This window comes from Garra rufa, chromosome 22, assembly GCF_049309525.1.
Source record: "Garra rufa chromosome 22, GarRuf1.0, whole genome shotgun sequence".
Taxonomy (NCBI): domain Eukaryota; kingdom Metazoa; phylum Chordata; class Actinopteri; order Cypriniformes; family Cyprinidae; genus Garra; species Garra rufa.
In genome coordinates, this window is record NC_133382.1 from 10,375,228 (window position 1) to 10,387,641 (window position 12,414).

The window sequence follows — 12,414 nt, forward strand, 5'->3', positions numbered from 1 at the left end:
ATTTCGCAGTTCTGACTTTTTAACTCACAATTGCGAGGTTTTAATCAATGAATTGCGGGATATAAACTCACAATTTTGAGAAGAAAGTCAATTGAGAGATATTTACTGGAAAAACGATTTTCTCGCAATTGCAAGTTTGTATCTCGCAATTTTGAGAAGAGATAAAAGACCGATATGTTCACAGAATTGCGAGTTTATATCTCTCAATTTTGACTTAACTCGCAAATTGCAACTTTATATCTCACAATTCTGAAAAAAATTATTACGAGTTTGTATCATGCATTTTTAAGGGGGAAAAAAGTCAAATTGTGAGATAAGTCGCAATAACCTTTTTTTTTTAGTGGCGGAAAAGGGCTTCCATAACTTACTGACTATATGATGTGACCTAGAGTTATAAAAATCACCGCTTTTAACACAAGTGGAGTGATACAAATTCCTCCGTCCTCTTCCGCTTGGCCAATCAAATTCAAGAACCAAAACTTAAAGGAGTTCACTTTCAGAACAAAAATGTACAGATAATGTACTCACCCCCTTGTCATCCAAGATGTCCATGTCTTTCTTTCTTCAGTCATAGGGAAATTACGTTTTTTCAGGATTTCTCTCTCTCTCCATATAATGGACTTCTATGGTGCCCCTGAGTTTGAACATTCAAAATGCAGCTTCAAAGGGCTCTTAATGATCACAGCCGAGAAAAGAAGGGTCTTATCTAGCAAAACGATGGGTTATTTTCTTTTTAAAAATTACACTTTATATGCTTTTTAACCTCAAATGCTTGTCTTGTCTAGCTCGGCAAGAAGAGCATTTGAGATTAAAAAGTATATAAGTTGTAACTATTTTTAGAAAATAACCGATCATTTCACTAGATAAGACCCTTCTTCCTCGGCTGGGATCATTTAGAGCCTTTTGAAGCTGCATTTAAACTGCATTTTGGAAGTTCAAACTCATTGGCACCATAGAAGTCCATTATATGGAGACAAATCCTGAAATGTTTTTCTCATAAAACAAAATTTCTTTAGGACTTAAGAAAGAAAGACATGAACATGACATGAAAGACAAGGGGGTAAGTACGTTATCAGATAAATAAATCTTTGTTCTGAAAGTGAACTACTCCTTTAATGCTTTTGTTTGAACAGGGGATGCCAAAGGGCCGCACCATGGGCCGCACAAACTTCATACAGAGTTCAGATTCAGAAGGTACTAGTAGAATGATGTCGAGTTATTTAACCATCATTACAGACAACATCCCTAAATCCTTTACAAAATGCCAGTATATTACTTTGAACAGCACAGCTCTCTGTGTTTCTATGTGATTCGCGCAAAGCACCGCTAGGTGGCGCTTTGTGCCTAATCTCTTAAAACTTTAAAATGAGATCAAGAACTTGGGTGAACTTGGCTCAGCATGCAAGGAATAATCTCAAATAAAACATTAAATGATAAATCAAAAGTACTTTATAATTCAAAACAAATACCGTGAGAATAACTTCCGCAAATTAAAAAAAAGTGAACTGAACAGGTAGGCAGCCTGTTGTGTCACTGAAGTAAGTCCACACCCTTCACAAACTCTCCCAAATGGATGTGGGCACTTCAATGAGCACACAGTTTCACAAACACATCATTATGGAAGTTCACTAAATGAAAACCTTTTCATTCTGTCATGTTGCGCGTGGCAGTCGAGTCTGCAGCGGGTCTGCCCAAAAAGAAACTTGGCAGTCCAGACCCAATCGCATCCGTGGTGTTTAAAGGTAAGAACTCTCATGTGTTTCCTATTTAGCCATTAAACTGCAGAATAACGGCGCAGACTATTAGGTTTGTTAGTCTAATGGATTTGTTATCATTTTAGAGGAAAAGAAGAAAACCAAAGCCGTTAACAATGAAGTGAACCCAGTGTGGAATGAGGTATGTTGAGTTTTTAATACACTTTAACGCCAATTACTTCACGTTAGCTGTGTGTTTATTTAATGAGATTATATTTAACCAAAAATATGACTTCTTGCATATCAACCTTCTACATAGCAGTTTTAAACAATTCTCCAGTGACTTTGAGAGTTTGTAAAGTTTTGATTGTTGTTTTCCCTTTTAGACACTTGAGTTCGATTTAAAAGGTGTTTCTCTTGATTCTTCCTCCTACATTGATGTGATTGTGAAAGACTACGAAACTCTTGGCAAGGACAAGTAAGTGCTTTTCAAGTGCTCCTTTGACTCATATACTCAATATTAACCAGTGTAAGACAAACAGTGTGATGTTGAACTTTTGCTTCCACCCTAATCAAATACAAAGTGTGTGACTGTAAGTTCAAAGCATATCGGACTAAAGTGTTTTGACCTCCTAAAAGGAGCATTTGTGCCAAAAGTGACTTGCAATTCATTAAAATGCAGGCTGAGTTCAGTTCAGTTTTGCATTGATTTACTAATTCATTGATTCACATCTGTATTGATGCATTTTAAGGGTAAGGGTAAACCATGTTAATCTTGGTTTGACACTGTAATATCCTGCAGCTCACACACCCTCATGGCCATGTTCAGACCTGCTCCACAATGCCTTGAGGGGTGGAATGAAGGACGTGTTTGGTTCACAGTACTGGATGAATAAATGATTGTTAATTGAGATAAATAGGGTCTTAGAGGGCTTTATCACCATGTTGGGCTATAGATGTCATGCATTTCCAGTTATTCCAGATTTTTCTGTGAGAACAACATTGGAGGAAATCCAATAGGGAATACAAAGAGTCACATAACTCCTGTTGAAATTTACATTCATGCAATTACATGCAAATTGTCTTGTTGATGTCATGTGGCTGTTTTGGGATATGTCAGAAACAAACATTTATTTAGTTTTTTAAGCATGTAAAACCACTCCTTTATGTTAAAAATGCTTGCGTTTAGTCTTGGCTTGAATAGTTATAGGGCTGTATCCAGTAAAATTATATCGAAATCAGCAACAAAGCTGTTTGCCATAACATGTCTGAAACTAAATATGAAGTGTGTTAAGATATTGTCCTTAAAGGGAAACACATGCAGTCAAAGTTTTTGAACAGTAAGATTTTTAATGTTTTTTTTTAAAGAATTATTTTTCTCACCGAGCCTGCAGTTATTTGATCCAAAAAGCAATAAAAGCAGGAAATACTTGTACTATTTAAAATAACTGCCTTTTTATTTGAATATATTTTAAAATGTAATTTATTCCTGGGATCAAAGCTAAAGTCACACGATCCTTCGGAAATCATTCTAATGTGCTGATTTTATTATTATTATTATCAACATTTAAAACATTCAGAATTCTTTGATGACTAAAAAGATCTAGAGATCAGCTTTTATCTGAAATAAAAAGCTTTTGTAACATTATACACTATACCATTCAAAACCTCTGAGTCAGAATAATTGTTTATATTATAGAAATAAATGTTTTAATCATAGAAATTAATACTTTTATTTAGCAAGGAGGCTTTAAATTAATTAAAAGTGATGATACTTACTTTTATGAACTTTCTATTCATCAAAGAAACTTTACTCAGTTTTTTAATTATACTCTGTTTTCAACATAATAATACTAATAAATGTTTTTTGAGCAGCAAATCAGAATATTGTTATGATCTCCGAAGGATATCGTGACTGTAATACTGATGCAAAAAATTCAGTTTTGATATCACAGGAATAAATGACATTTTAAAATATATTCGAATAGAAAACAGTTCTTTTAAATAGTAAAAATATTTCAAAATTGTATTGTTTTTTGCTGTGCTTTGGATCAAATAAATGCAGGCTTGGTGAGCAGAAGAGACTTATTTGAAAAACGTTTAAAAATGTACTGTTCAAAAAGTTTTGACTGGTAGTGTAGTTCACCTTAAAATTAAAATGATCATCATTTACTCGCCCTTAAGTTGTTCAATACTTATGAGTTTCTTTCTTTTATCAAACACCAGAAAATATTTTTTGAACAGTGTTGGTAACCGAACACTTACTAGTTGTTTTTGACTTTATTATTTTTTTCCCCCATACTATGGAAGTCAATTGCTACCAGCAGCTGTGTTGCAAATATGCTGCCAATTATTAATCACCATCTGAGTTTATATTTTAATGGACTAAGGATATACACTAGAGTAATGCTAAGCTTCCAAACCTGTTGAAAGGAACGGAGCTATAGGGATCCTTCTCAACTATACCTTTGTTACTAAAGTAAAAGAAGTGTTATGTTGAATGCATAGGATGAAAGCGAATATGTTGGGCTGTGGCGGATCCTTATCTAGCACCATTATAGCACATTTCTTTGTTTATCTGTCGCTGTGTTGAAAGAGCACTAAATATGTTGTTGTACAATAGCACTTAAATAGTTAATATGAGGTAATTAGAGTAAAACACCACAGTTGTTGCTCAGTTTCCATCTATATGAGTGGGATTTCAAGTGCCTTCCAGTGTAGTGCTTGTTTACTGACTAAAAGGGCTGGACTAGCAATTTTCGTACCTGTTTTTATTAATATTTTGAGTTAGCTTTTTACATTTTTTATATTAATTGTTTTATGTGCTTTTGCCATTTTTAATAGTTTTTTTTTTATATTACCGTTTAGGTTTAATATATTTGTCTTTCTTTTTTAAATACGTTACTATGTCTTTCATTTCAAAAACACATTTAATACAATTTTGCAAGTGAATTTTTCCTTTGAAGATATATTTTTTTTACCAATAGTTATTCCGCATTTTTCCTTCTACTTTCTCTTCCATTCACTTTTTTTTTTAAGTATACTTTTACTTTTGATTTTATATGTTGTTATTTCCATAGAGTGTACTTTAGAAACTAAATCTAACCAATCACTTATAGCTGGGGATTCCTGCCTTCTCCAAAATGAAAATAAGTGATTATATTTCTGGTGTTATAAAATATTTCATATACTAATTTTCCAAGCATATTCTTGCCAATATGGAGATTGCGTAGTCCTAATTTTTTTTTTTTTACTTTGTTTCCAATCTCCTTCTGTTATTTTGTCTAATTCACTTTCCCATTTTGTCTTTTATATTATATAAACCCTTATCCTTAATTTCTTTGAATATCATTTATTCGTCTAATCAAGTTATCTAAGCTATTGATTTTACTACGTTTATTCATAAAATGCAACAGTGGGTGAATATCATCTTGCGTTTCTATTTTCATCTTATCCTTTAGATAACTTCTTATTTGAAAATATTTGTAAAATAACCCTTCATCCCTTATACTCATTATTGCAGATTTTGCTTTTTAATTGCTAACCTCCTTAACAATTTTGCACAATTATCATAATATTTCTGTCTGGTATACATTCAGTTCTCTTCAATTACTGCAAATGCTATTTTATCTAAGGCCTTATTCACCTTGTTTAACTCTTCATAAACTTCCCTGTTTTTTCATGCTTTTCTTGTGAACTCTCTAGTTTATTTAATTTTAACTTCTCCAAATGACTATGAATGTTTCATTTTCTATTATGCATATGCTGTTATTTCCCCTTACATTGTGGCTTTAGCAGCTTTGCACAATATGTAAGGTGTCACTTCTCCATTATTATTACTCTATATGTGATTTCTAAGACAGAGATTGTATTATTTTAACTTTGAAAATATTATCCCTCAGAAGAGAATTATTAAACCTTCTTGTTGAAGTTCCTTGTATATTTCCCAGATCCATTTCCATTATCACGATTGCGTGATCTATTGGTAAAATTTTACATGCTCTTTACCCTTAGCACATGATTTTAGAACATAAATATATAATCTAATGTAGAATAGATATTATGAGCGTCAGAGTAAGGTGTAAACTCTTTCAATCCCAATCTCTTGTATGGTATCCTTGGAAAAACCTCGAAATTCTACATGATTTCATCTTTTAATGACTTAAAGGAGTAGTTCACTTTCAGAACAAAAATTTACAGATAACGTACTCACCCCCTTGTGATCAAAGATGTTAATGTCTATATTTCTTCAGTTGTAAATTTTTAGTTTTAGTTTAGACAACATGAAAAAGTTGTACTACATGAAAACGTGAATATTTGAGTTGAGTAAACGTAAAATTTTAAGGCAGCATGAACACTTACTTTTTTTAAGTTGAAAAAACTTTTTAAAGTTGTTGTTTTTTTTACAGTGTATGAAGAAAAGAAAAAACGTTAACACCCAAACAATCTTATAAACGGGTATATGCCGAGTCAGTTTTTACCACGCAGATCGAACGAGTGGCATTCCACCGGAAGTCTTTCCGTATTTTATTTTGTAATTACATTTTATTTATTTCTAGATAGTAACTTTAGTGATCCAAGATGTTCATGTCTTTCTTTCTTCAGTCGTAAAGGAGTTATGTTTTTTGAGAAAAACATTCAGGGATTTCTCTCCATATAGTGGACTTCTATGGTGCCCTTGAGTTTGAACTTCCAAAATGCAGTTTAAATGCAGCTTCAAATGGCTCTAAATGATCCCAGCCGAGGAAGAAGGGTCTTGACAATTTATTTACTTTTTAAACTCAAATGCTCGTCTTGTCTAGCTCTGCATGAACTCAGAAATACTGAGCAAGTGTTTACAAAGTGAACATGCAAAGAAGATCAAACGCCCTTTACAAAAAAAGGTAAAACAGCGATGTAGGATAATTTTGAAGTTGAAGAAAATTAGATGGGAGTTTTTTGACCTACCCTAACTGTCATGAACCAGAATACACAGAGTTCACGTCGAGCTAGAAAAGATGAGCATTTGAGGTTAAAATGTAATAGCCGATGGTTTCGCTAGATAAGACATTTATTCCTTGTCTGGGATCGTGTAGAGCCCTTCGAAGCTGCATTTAAACTGCATTTTGGAAGTTAAAACTCGGGGCACCATAGAAGTCCACTATATGGAGAGAAATCCTGAAATGTTGTCCTCAAAAAAAACAATTTCTTTACGATTGAAGAGAGAAAGACATGAACTTCTTGGATGACAAGGGGCTGAGTAAATTAGTAAAAAAAAAATTTTGGAAGTTAACTTCTCCTTTAAATGCCAATTTCATGAGATCTTTAACTGATTTTGGTCAGTTTCCCATCATATGTGTTCCTGAATCAAAATCTTTGTTGGTCTATAGATAGGGCAGGCTTATCATATTATAATTTCCCACTGATTTTTAGCGTTACTTAATGCATAGATTGTCTAAGAATATAGTCCCAGGATGTTGAGATGACGTTGATCCAGCAACATACTTGGCAATATCTTGTGGGACACATTTATTTTGCTCTTTGGAACAAAAGTAGCATTGTTGCATTCCAAATCAATTTTGTTTGAGAGTCTGGCAAATGAAGCGCATCACGACACTGATCTAGTCCAACGACTGCTTCCCGTAAGACCAGAATTGTAATGAACAGCACAATGAAATACTTAGTGTTTGTGTGCTACAGTACAGAGAGGCTGAGATGTGAGAATGTGTGTTTGATCAGTGCTACCGAGATGTTAGTAAATATTAATTGTACTTGGAATCACCTCAGGTTAAGGATCTCAGAAACAACATTCCGGAAAGGAAACGGAATGAGGCGAAATGTTGGAGGGTGTGGTTACCTTTGCTTTATATGTTTGCTTTGGCATGTCTCTTTGAAACTTGGATCATCAGGTTTTGAATATTTGGTTGGAGACTATGCTGGGAATTTTGCGCAATGCAAATGTTGTTGTTGTTATTTTCATAGGATAATGTGATAATGAAGGTTTTTGGGAGGAATGTATTATCAGATTTTTCTTTCGTTCTAGTTTGGCCTCTTAATCAAACTTCCCAGTGTAAATGTTGGTTTAAGAGTGTGCTTTCCCTGAACAAAAAGTTACTTCTTAAGAACTGTCACAATGAAATATCAAGAAACACAAGCAGAGCAAATGTCTCACAGCATACGGCATAGATTTACAGTGCAAATCAAAATGAATTTAGATGTAAATACCTAATGAAACAATTGGGTAAATTGTAAATTACAGGTGAAAACATTTGCTTTTTTTCATGCACTGGAAAAATGTGAGATTTTAGGCCCTTCGTAACTCTCCAAAAGTGTTTATTTTAATGCACGTTATCTGTTTGTATCAGTAGATTTCAATTACAATACAATAATTCTCAAAATGCATTTTTTTACTCCTTAGTAGCACTTATACAGGCCAAACTTTACAGGTTTGTCGGTATTCTGAGGGTTTTTACAGGGAGGTGTGTTCTCATATAATTTTGTTACCATTTTTTCCCCATTAAAAACTTTCTTCCTTTTTCTGGCCTATAACCCTTGCCTTTTTTTTTTATTACCTGTTTATGTGAATATGCTCAGTGAATTGAACTTTTGTATTAAATTTCACACAAGAATGGTATTACCAGCAGAATTTTAAGACTATATAAAACATTTAATGGTTTTATGAATGTTATGCACAGACATTTGTGCTGTTGTTTTCAGCACAGCCCAGAATGCTCTGGTCTAATGTTTGTAGACGCACCCTTGTCATTATTGTGAAATGATACCACACCAGCCCGCTAATCAAATGTGTACAGCTAGCATGTCAGTGTTCTCAGAAAGTATGTCTCGATGTTTGTGGCGTTAGAATTAGTAATTAGCAAACATTTTATGTATACAGGGCAATGCTCTGACGTAAAATGATCTTTGAGGGTGTTCCTGACTTTTTATGGATGCTGACTTTTTAAGCGTCCCGTTCACAGTATTAATCTGCATGGCATTATTTACTTTTGGAGGATGTCTCTCTTGTGACCTTACGGAGTTAGAACACAAAGATCTTTTCTCCCATGAAAAAATTTGTGCATTGTGGTGTTTGACATCTCAGTCTATTAAAATTTGATTGTGTGTGTGTGTGTGTGTGTGTGTGTGTGTGTGTGTGTGTGTGTGTGTGTGTGTGTGTGTGTGTGTGGGTGTGTGTGAGATTACAGTATCGTCCACATACAATTTGTATATTAATGCCAGGACATGCAAAATGATGATCATTCATAAATATATATATATATATATATATATACAGTACAGACCAAAAGTTTGGACACACCTTCTCATTCAAATGAATGAATATATAAATTCAAATGAATTTATTTATAAATGTGACCCTGGACCACAAAACCAGTCATAAGGTTAAATTTTTCAAAACTGATATGTATACATCATATGAAAGCTCAATATATAAGCTTTCTATTGATGTATGGTTTGTTAGGATAGGACAATATTTGGCTGAGATACATCTGTTTGAATATCTGGAATCTGAGGGTGCAAAAAAATCTAAATACTGAGAAAATCACCTTTAAAGTTGTCCAAATTAAGTTCTTAACAATGCATATTACTAATCAAAAATTACATTTTGATATGTTTACAGTAGGAATTTTACAAAAAATCTTCATTCCATATTATCAAATAGATGTATCTTGGCCAAATATTGCCCTATCCTAACAAACCATACATTAATAGAAGGTCCAGGGTCACATATGATTGTGTATATATATGATTGTAATATTTATTGCTATTGTGTGAATAATATGTAATCCATAAAGTAGTAGTCTGATTATGAGTATTATAAAATTTAATTTAATCTGATTACAAATACTTAATTTTTCAGATTACATGTAATAATGTACTACCCAGCTCTGCTGATGGATAATTGACAATAAGACCAGGAACATGAATTTTGAAAATAAAAAGGTTTAGTCATAGTCAGAGCTGTCTAGTAACTGATTACATGTAATCTTGATTACGTAATCAGATTCTGTACTTGTAATTAGAGTAAATTACATTTTAAATTTCATACTCAGAATACAGTTACTTTTTATGGTTTACATGATTACATTCACACAATAGCAATAAATGATTCATCATTTATTGATTCTCTCTAATTCCTCTTTTTTATCTTTTAAATTTTCAGCAGATTTAAAGGAGTAGTTCACTTTCAGAACAAAAATGTACAGATAATGTACTCACCCCCGTATCATCCAAGATGTTCATGTCTTTCTTAACTCAGTCGTAAGGAAAGGACATGTAGTTTGGAATCAGTAACGGATTACAATTTCTAATCTACCCAGCTCTAGTGTACTTCTCCCTGACTGTTTTAAATGCAAATAAATAGTTCATACAGCAGCATTTGAAACACTATGTGAGAATATGATGTTATGGTATATGTCAGGTAACCTGCTTGAGTTTTCACAGGCATCTGTTTTAATTAAATGTATATTTTTGTTTTAGAGTAATTGGTTCTGCAAAAGTCTCTTTAAAAGACCTTGCCAGTAGCCAGGTTAAGTCTCTCCCAGTAAAAAACTTGGCTCTAGTGGATGAAAATGGCAAGAACATAGAAGTAAGTATTTTTATTTTTTTTTACTTTCGTTTTATCCCATAAATCAAATAACATGCATGCCAAAAAAAATCTGCACTACTTTCCACAAAATTCAAATCATTTGCATGTTCTTTTGTTAAATACTTTATCCAGTTTGTTAATACTTTCAGCCACCAATAGTAATATTGTCAGCTTTATTTAAAACAATTGATACCATTTACTGTAATGATGGGCTTAATTAATTTTTAAATAAAAATGTTAATTTAGCCATCACATAAACTTGAACGGGCATGTTTACATAGTCATCAAAATTAAATATCTGATCACCTAATTTGATGACTGACGAGCTTTGTATTGATAGCATCACTGTCAATATTTTCACTTTCAGTATTTATGTAGTCTGTTTGACATTAATATGAGATAATTAGCTGCATCCTTTTGCAGGCAACCATCAGCATGACGATTGGCTACGAGCCACCTGCCGGTGCTGTGACAAACCCGCAGGATCAACAAGATGGAAGCATGGGCGGAAACACAGGTTAGTGTTTTTACTGTTGGTTATAATTTACTGTTTTTCTGTTTGATCTTGTGTTATACAGATGACAGATGATGAAGTCATAAAATTGAAGTGTGAAATGAGGTCTTAAGAAAGGCATTTTTCAGATACTTTATGGTTAGAGGTCAATTTCAAGAATTATGATTATTTTTCAAAAAGGATTTACAGTGCCTTGCAAAAGTATTCATACCCCTTAATTTTTTCCATGTTATGTTGCTGCCTTATGTTAAACTGCTTTGAATTACTTTTTTCCCACATCAATCTACATCTCATACACCATAATGACAACGCACAAAACAGGTTTGTAACAACTTTGCAAATTTATTAGAAATAAAAAAACTGAAAAGATCCTGTTGCATAAGTATTCGTACCCTTTTCTGGGACACTTGGAATTTAGCTCAGGAGCATTCATATTGCTTCTAGATGTTACTACACTTCGAGTGGAGTTAAACTGTGGCAAATTCATTTGAATGAGTATGATTTAGGAAGGCACACACCTCTCAGAAAAGGTCTAACAGCTGAAAATGCATATCAGAGCAAAAACCATGTCCTGAGGTCAAGATAACTGCCTGTAAAGCTCAGTGACAGACTTGCGTTAAGGCAATGATCTAGGGAAGAGTTCAGAAAAAAATCTGCTGCATTGAAGGTTCACAGAAGCATGTAGCCTCCATTATCCATAATGGAAGAAGCCCCCATCCAAGCTGACAGAGCTTGAGAGATCAAAAGGTGAGGCAAAGAATGGCAGATAATTGCCAAATGCAGATGTGCAAAGCTTGTCACATCATACCCAAAAAGACTTGAGGCTGTAAAGGTGCTTCAACTATGTACTGAGTTAAGGGTATGAATACTTATGCAATGTACTTATTTCAGTGTTTTGTTTTTAATAAATTTGTAAAAATTTGCAAATCAGTTTTTTTCTTTGTCATTATTATGGTGTATGGAGTGTAAATTGATGTGGGGAAAAACTAATTTAAAGCAGTTTAACATAATGCTGCAACAAAACAAAATGTGAAAAAAATGAAGGGGTATGAATACTTTTGCAAGGCACTGTAGCTTTAATTGCATTTTTGCCATATTGGATATTTGACTAACCCATGATGTTCTGCATTATATGTTATTTTTTCATTGTGGATGTGCATTGATCAGCTGGAGGTGAAGAGGGGAACACCACTGATGGTGGTGTCACATCTCCTGGTGAACCCGGACAGAAACTTCGGTCTAGGACCAGGAAACGTCATAATTTGGCTAATAAACCTCAGGACTTTCAGGTACAGGATCATCCTGTAGTCATCAAATACAATGTCGTTTCCATTTTAAATGCTGACTGTTTATGCTTTGTTAGTCATTTTAAAATGCCCTTTCTATCAAAGATTCGTGTGCGGGTGATTGAGGGACGTCAGTTGTCTGGAAATAACATCAAGCCTGTGGTCAAAGTGCATGTGTGTGGAGAGACACACAGGACTAGGATTAGAAAAGGAAATAACCCATACTTTGATGAGGTATTTAACTGAAAATGTAATTTTGTACAACTATTTATTTATTTATTATTAGTTATTTACTATTAAAAGGAGTAGTTCATCTATTTCTTTAGATCAAATGAA

General features: G+C 33.5%; 1 protein-coding gene across 1 annotated transcript in view; it reads left to right on the forward strand.

Annotated features, from left to right (window-relative positions):
• Positions 1–1,602: 1,602 nt before the first annotated feature.
• myof (myoferlin) overlaps positions 1,603–12,414 on the forward strand; it is a 41,529-nt gene continuing 30,717 nt past the window's right edge. Inside the window, exons 1-7 of the mRNA XM_073827715.1 lie at positions 1,603–1,742; positions 1,841–1,896; positions 2,081–2,172; positions 10,170–10,278; positions 10,702–10,795; positions 11,960–12,081; positions 12,184–12,312. Of these exons, the coding sequence (XP_073683816.1) occupies positions 1,655–1,742; positions 1,841–1,896; positions 2,081–2,172; positions 10,170–10,278; positions 10,702–10,795; positions 11,960–12,081; positions 12,184–12,312 (690 nt within the window). The 5' untranslated portion in view covers positions 1,603–1,654. The remainder of the gene's footprint in view (positions 1,743–1,840; positions 1,897–2,080; positions 2,173–10,169; positions 10,279–10,701; positions 10,796–11,959; positions 12,082–12,183; positions 12,313–12,414) is intronic.